At 42.2% G+C, this 20,494-nt stretch overlaps 2 protein-coding genes across 5 annotated transcripts in view; one reads left to right on the top strand and one right to left on the bottom strand.

Annotated features, from left to right (window-relative positions):
• The window catches only part of NF1 (neurofibromin 1), a 197,765-nt gene that overhangs the window by 53,851 nt on the left and 123,420 nt on the right, over positions 1-20,494 (bottom strand). For all 4 annotated transcript variants that reach the window (XM_088152397.1, XM_007420379.4, XM_025164948.2 and 1 more), the window contains 3 exons: positions 5,747-6,179; positions 4,302-4,642; positions 3,389-3,591 (listed from right to left, as the gene is read on the bottom strand). In XM_088152397.1, the coding sequence (XP_088008523.1) occupies positions 3,389-3,591; positions 4,302-4,642; positions 5,747-6,179 (977 nt within the window). The remainder of the gene's footprint in view (positions 1-3,388; positions 3,592-4,301; positions 4,643-5,746; positions 6,180-20,494) is intronic.
• On the top strand, positions 11,241-14,892 carry EVI2A (ecotropic viral integration site 2A). The gene is made up of 2 exons (XM_088152427.1): positions 11,241-11,365; positions 12,865-14,892. Exon 2 carries the CDS (start codon positions 12,885-12,887, stop codon positions 13,614-13,616), a length of 732 nt encoding a protein of 243 aa, XP_088008553.1. The 5' UTR covers positions 11,241-11,365; positions 12,865-12,884; the 3' UTR covers positions 13,617-14,892.

Here is a 20,494-nt window from a genome sequence, read left to right as displayed (position 1 = left end):
TACCCGATTTTCTTCTAGAACAAAGCTTGGTAGCTATAAAAAAAGCAAAAAGTACTGGAAAGACAGCAAATAAATATTTCTCTCTGCCAAGAAGTTCTGGATTGGTGATGTCACTGTCTGAGCTCCCCATTCTTGAAAGGCAAATTGCCTTTGAGGGAAAAAGTGTCTCCAAAAGTAGTATGAGATACAGTGCTGAATGATGAAAGAAGCTAACAACATCCCCAGGCCTTCTGCAATAAAACTAAATGGGCCTTGGGCTGCAGATCAAAGAAAGGGCACCTTCCAACACACAACACATATACCAGGTTTCATGGATAAGGCTCTCCAAATATTAGCATGGCAGACAGCATACTCCTGACTTTGTCATCTGTGTTGAATCCGGAGATCAGGAAGAGAGACATTTTCATGGTGGTTTCCCAATGGAGAGTTGTTTTGGGTGGGGAGATGCATTGATGGCAAATGAATCTTGGTTTTTCCCCTTACCTTGGACTATACAAAATTATTTCCTCAACAATGTCAGAAAACAGGCCATACAAGTTTTAAAAACATCCCACACCCACTACACAAGCCTCTAAAGCAGCATATCTCAATAACCACTATGTAGGACAGACAGGCAGAAGGCTAGCATGAACACCAACTAGCAGTCAGAAGACATGATGAAAACGCCTTAATCTCACAACACATGGACAGACTTAACCATAGTTTCAACTGGGAAACTGTCAGCATCTTAGACCAAGCTAAATCCAAAAATGCGAGGGAATTCCTGGAAGCTTAGTATTCAGACAAGACAGCCATCGACAGGCAGATAGAGATAAACAACATCTACACACTATTCAAAAGAGACAATAAAAAGGGAAACAAAAGACCAGAACTTCCTCACCAGCAATCATCAGCCAGATAAGCAGAGATTAACGCCAAGATTATCACCAGACATACAATCACCAGTAAACAATACCCTAATCAAAGAACTACCAGAGGGAAAAAATAAAACAAAGCCCACACCCCCACCAGCACTGGCAGGGCATGCCACTGTATATACACAGAGAGCAAACCCCATCCCATTCTAGCATTGAAGATGTTACCTAGCTGGGTAACGAAACGTTTGCAAGAAAACAGTCAAGGTCAGAGAACCCCAAGGACTCAGCTGAGTTAGCACGCCTTTTGGTTTGGGAAAGTTAACCAAAAACAAATTATGTGGTAAGGGCCACTGCTTATTTAGCAAAAAGGCTGTCATGTCACACATGAGAGAAGCTGGTGGAATCTTGGTTGGAGCTTCTGTGAGGGATCAGGGTTCCTGAATTACACTAAACCAGTGTTTGGGGAGTAGATTTTTTAATTGGAGCTGGGATTACATTTATTTATTTTTTTATATACATACATACATACATACATACATACATACATACATACATATGTATATGTATATAAAAAAATAAAACATATAACTTTTTAACTTCATTCCCCTGGAGACAAGTGAGCTCCAACTCTGCTGACATCTCTGGTGTGTGCAGAAAAGAACTGCACCTCTCTGAATCATGCACATTTTTTCTCCTAGGAAAAATATTATTTTGCACTGATAGATATTTTGCTGCACTCTGATGACTTTTCTACAGAGGGATTCTGCAAAAGGTTTTTACTGTTTTTTGATTTCTCTGCAAAAGGACCATTAGATCTTCCTTCTCATAGCTAGGACAAAATTAATCCAGAAAGAAGCCTCTAAGAGCTCTTATTAGTGGTCTATATTAGAAGGAAGATTAAAACACAAGAATTCTAGTGAGTATCTAACTTTCATATGAGGGATGTATTTATAGGCAATCTTACAGAAGTAAAACACTTACTTTATTTTCTGGGGCATTCACAGGGACTCCACTAAAGAAATACAGGTAGTCCTCGACCTACGACCATTCATTCAGCAACCATTCATTATGACCGGTCCTCAGAGTTCCATCACGTGATCGTGATCTGGGTGCTTGGCAACCAGTTCACACTTACGACCAGTTGCAGCGCCCTGCAATCACGTGAATGCCATTTGCAACCTTCCCGCTGACTTCCCCAGAATGTAAACGGGGAAGCCGGCAGGGAAGGTTGCAAGTCACTGGGGCAAGACTTCCCATCCAAGCATGCTCCCCCAGCCCCTCTGCGCTCACATCACACCAGCCATTTGCGCATCCCCGCATAACCTCCCTGACCCTCCCTGCCTTCCCTCACACCCTTGCGCACACCCTCACACCTACCCAACCCACACTGTGCCTCTTGCGCACCCCCGCACTCCTTGACCCCCACTGCACCTCTTGCACACCCCCTTGCACCCTTGTGCATCCTTCCTGACCCACACTGTGCTTCTTGCACAGCCCCACACACCTTCCCCAACCCACGCCATGCCTCTCGTGCACTCCCATGCACCCTCCCTGACCCGCACCTCTTGTGCACCCTCCCCAACTCCCGCCCGCACCCGCACCTCCTCCCACACCCAGCAGCAGTCACTTACCTGCCTGCCGGCCTGGTACTTGCAACTTCCTGCTGGCTTCCCTGGTTGTGGGAAGCCGGCACGAAGTTGCCTCGCCTAACAACCATGGGATTTGTTTACTGATGGCAACCAGGACTGCAGGGATGCTAAGAATTTCATCTGAGAAGGAAGAAATAGATAAAAAGCATTCTTCTTCTTCCTCCTCTTCCTCTTCTTCCAGGTACTCCTCAGTTAATGACCATTCGTTCAGTGACCGTTTGAAGTTATGGCACACCCACTCCTGCCACTTTTTCTCCTGAGGAGCCCAGCTATGGAGTATGAGATCCTGAGGATCTTGTATTCCATAGCACATGAGCATGTGCCCACAGCATGCACACTCGCCTGCATTCTGTAGCACATGGACACCCACCTGCACTGGTGTGGCACCGTGGTGGCCACCACCACACCCTCTCACACCCAGCAACAGCCACCCCATGCCCCATCACATTTGTGCTGCAACAGCCAGTTACCCACCTGCTGGCCTGCTCGCAAGCCGCCTGGGACTTGCGATTTCCTGCTGGCTTCCCCGTTGACTTTGCTTGCTGGAAGCTCAGAAGAAGTTGCGAGGAGGTTCTCACTTAACGACCCATGGTCCTCACTTAATGATGGCAATGGGGATTGCCATCGCTAAGTGATGCATTCACATGACACTGCACTTTATGACCTCATCGCTTAGTGATGGAAATTCTGGTCCCAATTACCATCATCAAGCGAGGGCTCCTTGTAGTAGTAGTAGTAGTAGTAGTAGTAGTAGTAGTGGTAGTATTTTCAGCCATCCACTCTATTTATCCCCCATACCCGCGCTGCTGACTTTCTCAACAGAGCTATCAAGCCATGGCTATTACCTTGTAAAAACAGGAGAAGTAAAGTAATATTACTTACTAGACTTGCTAAATCCAGAAATGCATTCTTCCAAAAACTCTAAAGTAAGGTGGGGCTCATTAGCTGCCAGAGTCTTACTAATGGAGACAATGAAAAGGGTGTTGTTTGCAGGGATACAGAGACCTGAAGTTTCCAGTAGTTGGCCTTCAATCTTTAAATTAAAAGTACAGGTTAAGGCACAGAGAAGATTATAGGCCGCAGACCTGCAACAAAAAAATAAGGAATGCATTAAAAAAGTTTCCTCAGTGAGGTCCAGAAAGTCTATGCGCAGAAGCCCATTTCTTAACATTGATACCGGGATCTTTGGCCTCTGACCCCCAAATCAATTTAGGAATCTTATTTGGTTAGCCATAGGAGGGTCTCTCTATTAGGTGACTGATTAAATCTACATAAAAATAACAGATAAGCGAATGGTATTATTCACATACTCTGTCTGTGGCATTACCTTAAAAGAGGCATTCTCTCCTGTGAGAGATGAAAGACGCAGGAGAAGATGGAGGGTGAATGAGAAATGTTTCTTCTGAAAGGGTGCCAGCAAACCACCAGCTTTTTTTTTTTTTTAAGTATTGGCATTTCAAATAATTGAGACCTTTTAAATCAATTAATCAGAACCACCTTTTCAGTTAATCAGAATGATTCCAAGTTGGTTTATCTGCCTGAGGCATATCAGTGTGGGCATGAATTGGATGTATGCTCCTCGCCAAAAAAAAATACACTTTACAGAAACAGCTTTCAGTGAACTGAAAACAATTATGTAATAGGGAGAAAAAGGGGGGGGGGGGAATCAGCCTTCCGTTTGAGTTAAGGACAGCAAAGAATCTGGAAGAGGAAGATGTTCTGGCTTTGTACAGTAACACACTTCTAGTTTGTATAGAGGCCACGAAACCCCTCCATGAATGAAGGTGATACATACCGTAGACTTGGGTCTGAGCTCCCTAGATTAAGCAGTGCGATGTTCAACAGGGTTCCTGGCACATCCTTGGGACGGATTTTCGTATGCTGCGGTATAGAGTCAGGCTGGGACAATTCCCATCGTGTCCGTATGTGAATGATAGACTGCACAATCGCTTCACACTCTTGGTGCATGAAAGTAAGAGGTGTGCCTTGATTGGCAATAGTTAAGGTGAACTGGCTTTCATCCACAAGGCAGATTTCTTCTATTTCAGAGGCATAGTAAATGTCATTCAGGAACACTGTCTGTCCCAGGACTCTTGTGCGCTCAGCTGAAGTTACTTGAACAGCCGTGGAACCAACCTGTGGGAAGGCACTGAGTTTATGCAGGAGGAAAAATCAAGGTACTCCAAGTGGCATCAATTATGGCATGTCCTTACAGAGATAAAAGGGCATTTTCCCCCAACAATAGGCCTTCATATTTTTTATAAATGGTTTTAAAAGTGCAGGATGACAACCAACAGAATAGGGATGGACATAATTTATTGTTACAAGACTTGTAATCAGCTGGAATCCAGATCAGTTCTTCTTAAGGGGTCAACTTTTTTAGAGCAGAAAATACACTACTCTTTCATCTGTATTGCTACAGCTAGCCAGCAAGTTAAAGCTGCAGTCACTGAAAGATTAGGCCAAACTTAATGATAATGACCTTAGACATATAAATACATACATATAAACTCCAGAGCTCCATCAATGGAAAAGTGATTTGCTCTTCGATGAAACCCAGCAGCTATCCTTTTGTTTTTATCATTATTTGCCTAAAAACCATGACTGAAAATAACCAGTTTGTTACAATCCAGGATCAGAATTATTTCATCTCAATGTACGAGCTTAATGCCTTCTCTCTGCTTATTCTCATAACATCTTTACTAATTTTGCCACATGTCAAGTGTAATTTAACTGCTTTATGAATCTGTTAAAAGTGCTGTTTGTTTACCATATGATCCCTTTAAAATTAAAATACCCTAATTAAACTTCTTACTTTAATCTATTACAAATAAGTTTTAAAAAATAACACATCATTTCCAAATTAATCTATGAAAAAAGTTATTGGGCAGATGTTTATAACGTATTAACATCTGTAGCCATGTGTATTTTGGTTTTATAGATGCACGTGCTATACTTCAAATTCAAAACCAACAAAGGGGATGTGAATTGTGTGCTCAGCTCCAAATTCTGATTTCGGTAAATGCAGAACTTATATGACTCGGGCCTTCTTTAAATTTCCAATCTTCGGCCAGATTACAATTCCAGTAATTCCCAGACACTTCTGGTCCTTGATCTGTGGTATGAGTATTAGGAGGGTGATACTCCAGCACCTACTGCAACATACCAGGTTGGGGAAAAGCTGCTGTTAAGGCCAAAAGTTCAGTAACTGGGGAATCAAGGTCAGGGTAGGAAACTTACTTTAATAGAAACTTTGGTATCTTTGTGGGCCAGTTTGAGGGCATTGTGGAAAACCTTCAGGTCTTCTTCCAAGGCCAAGGTGGCTGCTGGAAGTTTCTGTTGGTCATGGTCTATGTGCTCGGCCAATTTCCCAGGCGAATCAATGAAGATGAGCCTCTTGCTGCCTTTCAGGCCCGTCAGCAGCCTCTCGTGGTACTTGGTGTACTCCCTCACCCACGAGTTGCAGTTGTAGATGAAAACGGCAGAGACGTTTTCGTAAGCGAACCCTGGGAAAACTACAAACCATTTGGACAAGAAGTCTGTTTTGAAACGGTTGCTGGGGCCGGCGTGAGTTAGGTCCACCACGATCTCGTATGGCTTGGCATAGTAAGGCTTCAGCGTTAACAAAACATGATATATCAGCAGGTCGCCATTGATTTGGCCGGTCTTAAACCTAAAAGGGGGAAAATAAGTAACAAGGGAAATGAAGTGTCTGATTGATTTATCTGTGAATGTATAGACTAATTTAGTCAACTGACTCTAAGAGTTATATATGTCAGGCCTAGCCCAAGGAACTCCTGGAGACCGTGCAGGTTCAATCAGCAAGGTTTGTTAGCTAGTGCTTATTTACAGAATCTTCTCAGACTGACCAGTAGTTCCCAGGCACAAGTCTCTACTATCTTCTGGAATGTTTAGGGATGCGCCAGCTTTCTCCGCTTATCTCCAGAGCGTTGCTCTGGAGACGAGAGCACCATTTTCACCCCCCTTCCTCCATTCCAGTTCATCACAATATAGGCTAAAACCAATGCAACAATAAAATAGTGCAATCTTACACAATAAAATCCAACACCGCATATATATGTGGTACAATTAATCCCAGTAATAGTAATTCCATTCCTGGTGCTGGGAATTACCCAGTGTTCAGGTTCCAAGGCCTTCTGGAAAAACCAAATTCTTATGAGCTCTGGAAGGCCATCAGAGGGGGGGCTATCTTTCCATGACTGTTGGTCAACATTAAAGTTACAACTACTTTATCAAATAAAGAGAACTATCAGTAAGAATGTACCTCCTCCAGATGTACCCTTCTCCAACCTGCTGCCCTCTAGACTTGTTTAATATAATTCCCAACATCCCCAGCCAACATGGCCATAGCAAGAGAGGGACAGTCATATGTTCATCGTCAAGTTAGGAATATGCAGGAATAAAATTGATAGTGAAGTTTTCATCCCCCACCCCTTGAGAAAGAAGTCCAAAGAATGCAATTTGTTGTAGACAATGCTGACCCTACTATGAGCTATTAACATTACTGAGAATGTGTTATTTTCAAACTCTAAAAGCAGTTTCTTCAGCCTGAGTCGGCTGACTTCTGCAATCCAGGAACAAGATCCAACTTAGACTTCATCTTTTAGGGAAAAAGCATCATCAGTGCAGGGAACTGACAGAAGATACAAGTACCTGAGCTGCAAATCAGGAAGCTCTGGGTCTGAAGGTCACCTGTGCCATGAACTACTCCTTAGTACTTAGGAAATCTGATGTCAGACTCAGGCCACCAGTGGACTACTTTACAAAATTACTGCAAGGACTACAAGATACCCTGCAGAAAGTCCTTAGGACATTCCTGAGGGCTATGTAGCCCAGCTCAGCTGGCAGGACTTAGCTAACCTTAGCTCATCTTGAAAAAAGCTAAATAGGCTTGGGTCTGGTTAGTACTTGGGTGGGAAACCACCAGGAAATCCCTGTAGTAAGCAGGACTTAAGGTGTTTTCACCTGATTTAAGTGATATTTGTCTTATCTAAAATGGATACTTGAAAGCAAAATACATGACTATGACAGGTATTTGGAAACATGGATTTCATACATTTAACAGATGGGAATATGTAATAAGAACCTGCTTGAAGAACAAGCAATCGAAGTTCAGTGTGTTGCAAAGCAATGTGAGGACTGTCCTTTGGGACTGATTCAGGAAAAAGCCATTTGTCATTCTGAGAATAACTCCCAAAAGAGGTTTTATGGGCTTTACTATGATGGGACAGATCGAGAAGGTACAGGTTATAAGAGATGCATATATGTCTATGGGGGGATGCGGTGGCGCAGTGGCTTAATGATGCTGAAAGTTGCCGGCCAGAAATGGTCGACACTTCAGAGGTTCGAGCCCAGCCTTCGCGTAGCAGAGTGAGCTCCTGCTTCCTCCCCCAGTTCCTGTCAACCCAACAGTTCGAAAACTCACATGAGTAGATAAATGGGTACTCTCACTCCAGTGGGAGGAAAAATGCTGGCGGCGTTTTGCAAAAGGAGTAGTGCGTAGCGCGGACGCCTTGCAAAAGGAGTAGCTGGTAGCGCGGAAGCCGCGCTCGCCCGAAAAAGGCGCGAAGCAACGGAAACCCCGCCTCCTGTGCTCGCCAGCTGGGCTCTGTCCTAGGAAGGAGGCACTGGCAAACCACTTCCGAAACACCTTGCCTTGAAAACTGCAAAGGACTCGTCCAAAAAGCAGTCACTGCAGAGTCGGTAACGACTGAGTGCAGATAAAAACATAAATAAATAAATAAATAAATAAATGTGTGTGTGTGTGTGTGTGTCTATGCTTTACTGAAGGTTTGTCCAAGCACATGCCCTCCATATGCACTGAGCTACAACCCCACAATTCCCAGCAAATGAACATCTAGTGAAGAATTCTGGAGTTTAAAGTCTATCATAACAAGAAGGCTCCACCTTGGGGAATTCTGTTTTACACACAGAGCTATGGACTGGAAAGAGGAGTAACTGTTGGTCCTATAAACTCCATAAACTGCATCTGTGCTCCTCTGAAAATCTTTATGATGACATCAGTGGCTCCAACGGTGGCACACACATAAACCTTCCCCCACAAAATTCAATGATGGACACAGAACTTCAGCCACGACAACAAAAGAAATAACAAAACAAAACAAAAAAAGAATTATTCCATAAATGGTTTAAAAATTGGACCCAGTGGACATTAACAAACCAACCAACCAACCAACCAGAAACTAGCTCTCAGCAAGAATTCCTCATGAAATCCCTATTTAATTGTGTAGTCTCCAAATTTTCACATTACACCCATGCTTAAACATGAAAATGAGGTCATTTATAGAAGCAGTACTGCTGTAATTAAGTAACTACTGGCATTTCCATTACCGGCCTGGCTATTTAATGAGATTGTAATTCAGGCACTTAATTTGCTGGGAGCTGAAATGGGGCATCTTGCGACTTAATTGGATGTGTCCAAGAGCATCCAAATGAATAGAAGGAGATGAGCAGAAATATTTAGATACCTTCAGGATATCAAACAAGTTCATTTAAAGCAGATCTTTACTTAATTAAAAACTTCACTGTTGTTCCAGGAGGAAGAACTAAGCAGGTCTTAAAAGATGCCTAGTGCAATAGATATATACCTGCAGATATTAATCAAATCTGGATTCCTTAGGGAGGTATAAGGAGTACATTAACACTGGAGTAGTTGAGGATCTCCTGAATTTTTTTTGTTACAGTTTAAATAATACAGCCAGAATCTGAAATAGTTCTAGGATTAGAAAAATACTATTTTCTAGCTAATTACAACTGGGGTGTAACGCTTTTAAATGTACTTTTGCTGCCACAGCTGCATAACATCAGAAATTTGTTTGGAAAGATTATTATCATTATTAAGATTCAGAGAGCTCATCTGATAAAAATGTACTCTCATCTTTCCCTGATTTTAAAAAAGTATTTATTCTACTGATTTAGCCTTTACTAGTGTGTGCATATATTTGTCTGTGTATGATATATATGTGTGTGTGTGTTCATCTACATGGCAAAGGTAGACAACATGGGGTTTTTTTATATCAATTATCATTAGCCCTGCCTAAGTAGTTGGTAGTACCTGGCTGACATTGGCTGATCTCAAAAAAGCTAAGCAGGGTCAGGCCTGCTTCATACTTGGGTGGGAAACCACTGGAAATACTAGTGCTGTAGCCTAGACTGGGAAGCAAAAAAAAACATCCCAGAAGAAGGCAGTGGCAAATCATTTCCATATTGTTGCTACTGTTACAGGTAGGCCTCAACTTACAACCACAATAGGGACGGGAACTTCTGTTGCTAAGTGATGCAGTCGTCAAGTGAGTTGTGCCCAATTTTACGACCTTTTTGCTGCAGTCATTAAGTGAATCATCATAGTTAAGTGAATCACCCGGTTGTTAAGTGAATCCAGCTTCCCCCATTGACTTTGCTTGTCAGAGGCTCCCTGGGAAGGTTGCAAATGGTGATAATGTGACCCTGGGATGCTGCAACCATCGTAAATACATGCTTGTTGCCAACCCCCTGAATTTTCATCACGTGACCATGGGGACAATGTGATGGTCATAAGTGTGAGGACTGGTCATAAGTTACTTTTTCAACACCGTCATAACTTCGAATATTCGTTAAATGAATAGTTCTAAGTCAAGAACTATCTGTACCCAGTCATGTTCATGAAATCACCAGGAGTCAAGCTGACTCAAATAAGACTTTCCTTTTGCTCAGCTAAGTGACTGATTTCAAAAACTAAATAAAGTGAGACCCGGATAGACCATGTTAGAAAAGCACCAGGAAATCCCAGGACTGCTAGACTGGAAATTGAAAAGACATTTTGGAAGAGGGCAATGGCAAACCACTTCTGCATTTTTTACAAGAAAATTACATGAAGATATTAATGAAGTCTGGAGTTCAACATGACTCACAGTTGTACCGTCAGCTCTGTATGGAGTTACAACAGAGAAGGTGATTTCTAACTGTACTTGCCCTTCTTTCCTGGAACAAAGTATCCAGTAATGGTCACTACTGATGAAAATCAGTTCCACTCAGTGTAGATACAATCTTGTGGCATAAAACAAACAATATTCTGAGCCAACAGCCTGTATTCCACCTGTCTTTTCTTAGGGATGTTACTTCTAATAGCTACCCCAAGTCCTACATTTCCTTTTCTCCTTCCATGTAATAGCTGGACAAGCTGTAGGCCTAAATATAATGCTGCTACATTATCTGTTCACCCTTGCAATAGATGTCATACATTCATTTATCATTCCCCCATTTACCCAGATCAACTTTATTTTGGGGAAAATCAGTAAACAAACTACTGTAACATATATGTGGAGGACAGAGTGACATGCAGGATTCTGCAAACCTGACATTTCTTGGCCTCAAGTTACTGAAATGTATCTAAACTATAGCACACTGCAAGGATAGCCAAATTAATCTCTTCAGCAGCTTGGAATCTGAACACCAAAGGAGAGAGAGACCTGGTGTCAAGCAAGCACAACTAAAAGTGAGCAAAAGGAGGACCTCTGCCCCAAACACAGAGATGTTTTTGTGCTTTATTCTGCAATTTTGACAGCTAATTTGAGCAGAATGGTGATGGTTCCTCCTCCCCACCTTCCCCTTTTCCTCTAACACATCACAATATGCTTACAGCAGAAAGGAAATGTGTCATCTTTGTGGTTTAGTTTTCTAAATGGAGAACTAAACACTATGTTTCACATGCACGCTCACTTTTAATATATAAAAACATTCCCAGCTTCCAGGCGTTGCCACGGTAGACTGAGAAAAATACCTCTTGGCTAGATTATCCCAGATTTGCCCAACTAAACTTTCTGTTGACGTCTCCTTCAGGTAAGCCTGTATTGCCTTTTACTTAATTTTCCTTTTCTGCCTTTCCTTTGAACTTGCTCTGTACTGCAGCTTACAGTGCAAAAGAAACCAAAGCCTCTTACTGAGATTGGCTTAGACTCAATGCAGGAAGCTTGTGGAAAAAAGAAAGCAGGACCTGCTCCTAATTGTATCATAAAGGTTATTTACACAGGAAGAGAAAGAGAGAGAGAAATGCTTGGAAATTGGACAGCTATCAGGAACCTGCCAAAGTAACTAGGGCAAACCCAGCAAAACATTTTCCCAGCAAAACAGACATGCAGTCAGAGTGAGCTACAGTGGATAAGGAGTTCTCTGCCTTTGCTTTTGTCTGCTTGGGGTGAAATTCTGAACTCTCCTATCAGGCACCACAATTAACAGAGGGAGCTTTGTGCTGGCAGTGGCAATACACAGACAGCTCTGTAATAATCGAGGCATGGTAAGGTTAGACATCTGCAGATGCTCTCAGCACAATGTTAATGGCTCAACATCTTTGCCTCTTCGTGTTGGGGGGGAAACAGTCATCCAAAATTGGAGTAACTCAGTGGCAAAAGTGTACCTGTTTTCTGCGCAGTGTTATGCTGGTCCTCCTTGTGATGTGCAGATGGGGTGGGGTGGGGTGGAGTGGGGTGGGGTAGGGAGGGAGGGAGGGAGTAAAAACAGCAAGCCTTCTCAGGTTAATGGCAGGGCCCACGCTTCGTCTGTATAAAATCTCACATTTAATCCACAATACTCATGTTGAAGAATAGCAAGGATGAGAAAAGTCTTGGAAGAGCTCATACTGTTCATGAAACAGCTCAGCCACCCTATCCAATCTGTTGAGACTACAACGCCCAGAATTTCAATCACCAGGAGTAGGGGTGGCAAGAGAGGTATCAAATCGCACATAGTACAGAATGAGCACTTTAGTTCATCTTCTTTGGCCTTTAGGGATGATATTCTGTAGAAACACTTTTAATGTTAATGCATATGGGGAAACAGCTATGACATTTATTCCAATTTTATCACATCCTAAGATACTACAGTTAACCTCTACCCCGTTTTTTTCCCCAAATATCTACAATGACTGAAAGCTAGAACTTGAATTATGTGTGATCAGCCTTACATCTTGTGCTGTTTGCCTATGTCTTCCTCAGCCTGTCTCTCTCTTAAAACATATGGAAACCTTAATTCCCACAATTCTGAGTCGCCACAGTCAAGAAGACTGGTGGTGCATCCAGAGGACAACAGCTTGGGGAAGTCTGGTTATGGGTGAAAGCCATTATCTCGCAGCCTAAAATCAGGTTGAACTTCAATCCATTCTAGTCAGCAATATTGTGCCTTTTAGTTTTCCCTATAAACAAGTAAATTAAACATGCCACATTCTACTAATTTAAATAAGCTTATAGTTAAAGGTTATCTTCAGAAAATTGCTCTAAGGACTAAAGCCAAAATTCTTATAAATCTAAATCCAATTCAACCATATTGCCTTGCCATTTTTGCAGGTGACAGACATCTCATAAACATGAGGCTGTATGATCACATGTGCTTGGGATTCCTTCTGGGGATCATCCTTCCATTTGGCTCACAAGTAAGAGTGACTGCTTACTGGATGACCCCTGGATATCTTTTTGTTCCTACTTCTCAAAGTTCAAGAAATGAGACGACCACTTACACAACACAGAATGCCACTTTAGAATCTATTGCCACCACTAGATCCAAACAGCTAATGGAGACATCCACCTCTTCACCCCTACCATTATCTCCAACACTTCCAACAGAGGGGCTGTCCTCTTCCTTTACTGTCGCTAATACAGAACCTGATCTCACAACTCTTGGTGAGGATCCAACTAAAACCAAACTTTGTGAAGAAAACTATGAACAACAAATGCTGATTTGCCTCATCATAATTGGGGTGCTTACATTCATTTGTGTGGGCCTGATCTTGGTCATTGTTGTTATGGGAAGCAAACTATCCTATGACAAGAGAAGACAGCCTAACAAGCGTCTCCCCAGAAGTAATGGTGATTTTCTGAGCACTAACAGCTTGTGGCCAATTGGATTAGAGACGCTACAGAGATTATCGACCGAGAACCCAAAGACCCAAAGCCTAAGCCTGGACAGACCGATAGAAGGGCAAAGGAAAAGTGGGGATGAAGTTAACAAGAAACTGGTTAGTGAAATAACAGATCGACAGAAGCAGAAGGAGATATCAGCAAAAGCATACGATACAGTTATAACCAGTGTTGAAATTTAAGCATCACTCAGACTCCTGAGTTGGGAGAGAAGAAGAGGAATGTAAAATCTGTGTGCAGATATACTGGTTCCTGGGTGCTGGTAATTTTTCAGGTACTATACTTAATAAGTAGCATTATCTCTGACCATGTGAGGGTCAATGTTAACTTCAGAAGTCAAACAATCTTCACAACTACTCAAGGACGAGGATGGTTTCATTTCAACAGAAGTCTGACATGTACAAAGAAAGCAAAGATGGCTATAGCTAGGGAAAACAAAGCAAATGTTTCCCATCCCTATTTACACATAATCAGAAGTATGGCTGAAAGGGTGAGACAGCCCTTACAAATACAGTCTTAAATATATGCATGTCCTCAGATCCGTGCTCATCCTTCCTCCATTACAGCATGAAAGCTGGATCTAAGAGAAGCTGCAAGCACTTATCTATCCGCCATTGTTCTCGTCACCTTGTCAGCATGGACACCAATTGGACTAACAAACCAAATGCCTCCCTCACCTGTTCTTGCATAAAATTCTGGGGGTAAGAATAAGCCAAGCCTCTGTGTTGCTTATCAGAGCACTGTAGGGTCACTGGGCCCTTTTGTGGCCAGCTTCTCCAAGGCTGCCTCCTTTGTGGGAGTACGTGGTTTCAACTCCTTACTATTTCTGTCTGTTGAACTGAATGCTTATGTTCCAACAAGGAAGTAAGAATTTCCAAATCAATCTCACCCTTCTCCTTTGTCCTGTCTGACTGTGTTGTCTGGCAATGGTTGTGTGGACACGATACACTTTACAGGACAATTAAAGGTTTACTGATTGCATCTACATAATAAACTAAACTTGGTTAGTTTTAATCGTAGACTATTTTTATGGCTTACAGTGTTGTGCCATCCCAGCCATTTGGGGTTAGTTTATGATTTTGTGTATTTTGTGAATCTGAAAGCTAATTATTTCTGTAACCAGGTTAAGTGTACTGTTAAACACAACTATTTTCTGCCTAAGGTAGCAAAATCACACATCTCTCTCCCCTATCACACTCATCATTACAGCCTTATTACAGTAAAATATGCATTCAGCTTCTGTAACGTGCTTCTTCATGAATAGTCTAAAACTGGGAAACTGTCGAGATTCGCATTTACAAAGGAAGGACAAAATACATCCTTCCACACAAGGTTACATTAATGCCTTCAGCAATAATTATTTTACAAGACACTCTGGGAAAGTCAACATACTAAAACTACTAATTGCAAGTATCTAATGGAATCTGTGATTTCTTCCAAATAGAAGCTCTTATGTTTAAACAGGCAGTCCTTTTTTGAATTTCTTCATTTATAAATCTAGGGATAAACTTTTCCTCTAGGATAGGAGCTAAGCACAAATCTAAATAGTACGCTCGTTGCAAATAATTTCAAAGGGACCTAAAATAATTATTAGTGATAAAATGAATCTGGAATAGAGAAGGTTGGAAAATATAAACTCCTCCAGTTCGCAAATTTTCATTCCCCATAGAAACCAAGAATAAACCTTCCAAATCTGGGCAAGACAGAACATCAAGCATCTGTCTGGAATACTTTATGTTGAATTTAATTTGGGAAGGGGGTGTCACAGGTGTCCCAGAACGTGCCTTTTGTTCTGCCAAGATTCAGCCAGCAGAGGAGACCCACCCTGTTGCCTCACTCCCATCTGCTTTTGCGTCTTCCATGCTTAAGTTTTTATTTTGAAGATACTATCCTGCAGCATACAAAGGAGCCAGCAGTGCCTCTTGCTTTCTCAGTTCATGGCTTTGAAGATTCCTCCCAGAGTATGGTTACCTCCTTTTAATGAGGATGGAAAATCCGGTTTTCTCTAGCAGAATCTTTGCGGGGAGTGAACAACAACTGGTTCTGCTTGATGACTTGCTTCCACCCAATTTGCTTCCCCAGAATTTTACAGGCTGGGGGAGAGGGAATAAGGCCCTCCCCTTCATAAGCACTGTAGCAATTCTGTCCTTGAGGCAAGAGGACATCTTTATGAATGGAGGCTAAGATGGAGCTGGATGGAGTCAAGTATAAATTTCTGAGGTTGGGCTAAAGTCCTCAGTGGTTAAACCTATTATCCCGTGCTGTATTGAGTATGTTTGTTTCTTTTCTTTGAGAGAGGGATAGGCAACACCTTTTGATGGCCATCTTTCAAATATTTAGGAAGAGATAAGGCAAGAAAAGGATGCAAAGTGCATGGGACAATCTCACATAATGAGTGGGATCAGCAGTTTCAGTTTTATATTTCTGGTTTCCTGAAATATAAACCTGAAACTGCCTAATGTTTGAGTTAGTCCTCTGCCTAACTCCAACATTAAGCAGAGGACTTTTTATCCTGGAAAACATTGCTAACATTGCCTTGGTACGATTTCCAAATCTAACTGGGATTTCATTCTGTTACTTCCTTCATCTAATGAGTAATCAGTCCCCTGAATGTACTTGGCACAGCATAGCACCAGGCAAGAAAATTTCAACATGCTGTGCAATTGGGTGACTGCAGTTTTGGCCAATGTTTAAGAAAGCAGTTCTGTGATAGGTGTTTCTCCTCTACTACTCTTATCATAATGTTTAAATGTACAAACTGTTTTGAAGGTCAGGGCTACCAGACCTGGGCTGCAAACATCTGGGCAACCATAAGGAGGCAACAGGCATAGAAAATTCCAACTCTGTTGTCATTTAGTGCAGGGTTCCTCAACCATGGCAACTTGAAGATGTGTGGACTGCAACTCCCAGAATTCCCCAGCCAGAATGGCTGGCTGGGGAATTCTGGGAGTTGTAGTCCACACATCTTCAAGTTGCCAAGGTTGAGGAACCCTGATCTAGTGGTTTTGCTGGCTTCTGCAGCCCCAATCTGGTAACCTTTGAAGGTCATGCCATAAAAAACAGATTTAATTCTCTCCATCTCATAAGTGAAAGACACATGGGGGGCGGTAAAATAAGTTTGCTAATGGACGTATTTTTAAAGCATTAAGCAAGAATCGTCTAGAGAAAGTACAGAATTTAGTAAAGCAGATACAGCAAAAGTGCAGAAAAGGCTTTCAACAAAACTTGCCTTCTTAGTTTCAGAGAATCCAAAAGTTCCCCCCAAAGGGCGGATAACTAATGCAGCTGCCTCAACCCAGTTTTATTGAAATACACACGCAAGGCTTCCAAGTGTGTCTGCTGAAGCAAATCCAAAGGATTCCAAGTTGAGGAGAGAACGTACTTTTCAGCTGCCTTGCGAGGGTTCCTGGCAATCTCATGGGTAGCTGGGGAAGAACCATGTTTAAAATCCTGGCAAATCACTGCTAGACAAGATGAATACAGCCTGTGATCCTCCTGATGTGATGGACTACAACTTCCATAATTCCTAGCCAGCATGTTATTTCTGGAAAGACAGTTAAGTGGGCCAGTGAGTCTGACTTAGGAGAAGATAGCTTTATGTGCTCCTATGGCAGGACTGAAAGTGGGAAGGAATTTTAGCAGTTCATCTCAGCCAGCCAGGATTTACTGATTTAAAAAATCCAAAGGCAGCAGGAGTAGGATGTAATCCCCTAAAACAGCTGTTGTGAGAAGGAAGCACCCAACAGAGGACATTGCAACTCAGGTGACAAGAAAAGAAGCAGAGATGTAGATAGGACTCACACACATGAAGGTAAGAAGCACATGGCACATTCTTCAATATACATCTGTCAACCTGGAGATATAGAAAATCTTCTTGGCTTTAAGGAGAGAGTTCGGTGGCCCAACAGTTGACCACTGGGATAGTCCCAGTTTTATATTACCCAAAGCCTGCCCTATGCCACTTAGGGATAATCCATATTTTTCAAGCAGGAACTATTTGGGGAAGAATAACAGCCTTTCAAAGAGCACTCACTGTTCCTAATAGATGTTCTTGCTATTTGTTTTAGTAACCACCCCCCAAAAAATGTATTTTGAGAATCAATATCATGTCAAGAATGTACATGGAAGAGATAAGCTAAAGTGATGATCTTCTACTTAATTTTACTCCAACCAGATACATGAAGTTCCTGCCCAGTCCTCTGGGAAGAACTCTTCTTCCTCATTTCATATTTTCCTCCAACTCCCTCAGCTACCTACCTCCTCAAATGTGGGAGCTAGTTTTCACATGGTTAGAAGCACACAGCCTGATCCTATATCTGGCCCTGACCAAAACAAGGCACAGATGGAGGCTGTTCTTCCTCCGAAAAGAACTGGAGGTTGAGTTGTGGCAACTGGACTTCTTTTCTTTTGGCTTGATACGTTTTGCTGCTTGTCCAAGCAGCTTCTTCTGTCTAGAAAGTTGGTTGGGGGGACCCCATAAATGTCTTCCAGGGTGGCTGCATTTCTCACTGACATGATGGGCTTGTTGAAGGGACAATAGGAGAGTGATTAGTACAGTAGAGTCTTACTCCTAATCCCTCACTCATCCACCCTGGAAAACATTTATGGGGTCCCCCCTAACCAACTTTCTAGACTGAAGAAGCTGCTTGGACAAGCAGCAAAACGTATCAAACCAAAAGAAAAGTCCAGTTGCCATGACTCAACCTCCAGACAATTCCACCTGGATGACTGGGAATCTTTATCAACATAATCCAAAAAGAACTGATTCTAGTCTTTAACGTAAGAGTAGGTGAGAGAAGTACAAGAATCTCAACTGACCACTGTATAAACGGAACTCATATTTGATACACAGCTATCATTAGAATTCTTTCCTAATGATTTCTTTGCTTTTCTACAATGCATTAGAAGTTCTTGGTATCCTTGTAGGCCCATTTACTGGTTCTAGTTTAGCTGCTAGCAGAAGCCTAAAACCAAAGTCCAATCACTTATACCTCTTTATTACTTTATTTGAAGATTATAACTCCCCTCCCCCAGCTTAAGAGGAGTTACCTAGTCACTGGGTAGAGTCAACCCACCCCCCTGCCACTAACACAACAGTGCCCAGCTTGTTATGTCCTCAATTATCTTGGGCACAACAAAGTTGAAGCTAACAAGCTAATGGCAAACTGGTCTGACTGAATGGGTGCAACTTTCCATAGGAATGTAGTTAAGCGACAGCATATATTGTGCAGCAATCATTGCTAGCATAACTCAAACAAGGAGAGATAGAGGGCAGAGAAAAGTAAGAGAGAGACTAATATTATGACTCTGCACTTAGGTGGTATGACAGCCATCACTGTCATTGGACAGGCTTTGCAGTGAAGAATGAAAACTTAAGAGAACTTTGAACAAGTAATTTGTAAGATAGTCAGCTTTAGGATGCTTTGGGTAGCCTTCTTCACCAGGTACCTTCCAAATGTGTTAGACTACTAGCATGGAGTGATTGGAGTTATAGTCCAATGCATCTAAGGAAGCATGTTGAAAAGGCTTTCTCTTCCCCACAAAAAAAAAAAAAAAAAAAAAAGAAGCATCTGTTGCAAAGGGCCCCAAAGGGCTACTGCAATTTGCCAAATGGAAGAGGTCCTCTTCCTATTTGGCATGAGCTTCCAAGAGGTCAAAGTGCTGAAGAACGAATAGCTCAATTTATATCCAGAGAAAAACATATGAGAGCATACTGACAGGCAGCATGAGCCAGCCGTGTATACCACATGGGTACTGTAATGCTGAACCCTATCAACTTCCCTACTTAGCTGAGAGGTTTGGATAAGGGGGCAAGGAGTTCTCCAGACCCCACCATCACCTCTTTTCTTATACTAAGTTGCTTAAGAATTTGCATTCTTTATCATTTTGAGCACACCAAGCAGTCTGGCAACTAATTCTCCATTAAGGAACAAAACATCAAGCAGCCAAGCAAACTCTCCTTGGAAACAAAACATCTGCTTAGTTAACTGAGGAGGAAGATGTCTGAGCTGTGCAGCACCCACATGCAACCACAAAGGAACACAGTGCTTCCTGCTCACAGTTTTCTCCACTGCTAACAGCCATACAAGAATTGCTCATCAGGAAATCTATCCAGGCAAGGTCTTAATGAGGAGCCATATCAGACTCACTCTCAGCTAAGCACAATTATTTGATTAACTATTGGGGTTCTTGTTTCTGCCATCACTGCCTGTAACACATCATTCTCCTAGTGCATAGGTGACTAGCCCCTGGCTCCAAAGTCCCCAAAGCGGATCCTGGATCCCCTTTCTGTAACACTTGGAGACTTCTGACCACCAGCGCTTAAAAAAAAGGAAAGCAGAGCTCCCAACCATGGAAGTGGGAGACAGACAAGCATATACCATTATCTATAGGCATACCATAGTTTTACAAACCCTGGCCATCCAACACCTCTTTTGCTTCCAGTTAAAGCTTCCAATGTCTACTTCAAGCATCTTACAGGGGAGTCAAATCAACCACATCTTTCATTTGTAGCCCTCTTCTTTTTTTCCATTCTTCAACTTTCTGATTACAAAAAAAAATCCATTATGGTTGAGATGCAATAGCTTCATAGTACTTTTCTGAGCAGGAATGCTATGAATGGCTCATCTGGAAGCACCCAGAGGGAGAAAGTTTCCAGACCAGGAGCACATTCAGAATTTTGAGAGCGTGTGATGGGTACTCACAAAGTGGTTTATTTTATTTTATTTATATTTCAAATTTGTCACCACCCATCTCACTGTTGACTTGATGATTCACAAGAAGGTTGTCTGGGGAGACATGGCCAGTAACAAAATGACCAGAAGGCAAAGTGGCCCCCTAGATATTTTCACCATTTCAATGGGACTTTTATGGGTCCTAAAGATACTCCTGCACAGAAATACAATGCCAGTGGCTGGTACCTTGCATTCAAATATGCTTTATGAAAAGCCAAAGGGAATATCTGAGCACCCAGATTCCTGTGGGTACCACCTTACCTACCCCTGCTTTAGGAAAACTTTAAGCATTCTAACACAGCCATCTCACTAGCTAAATGATATAA

This window comes from Python bivittatus, unplaced genomic scaffold, assembly GCF_059951505.1.
Source record: "Python bivittatus isolate LINGU-HERP-01145 unplaced genomic scaffold, Pbiv_v1 ctg000690_np1212, whole genome shotgun sequence".
Taxonomy (NCBI): domain Eukaryota; kingdom Metazoa; phylum Chordata; class Lepidosauria; order Squamata; family Pythonidae; genus Python; species Python bivittatus.
The sequence above is the reverse complement of the archived record's forward strand: the minus strand, read 5'-3'. Positions and strand labels throughout refer to the sequence as shown.

Bases quoted from the DNA above. Each gene is read 5' to 3' on its own strand.
- EVI2A (XM_088152427.1), top strand. From the start codon at position 12,885: ATGAGGCTGTATGATCACATGTGCTTGGGATTCCTTCTGGGGATCATC.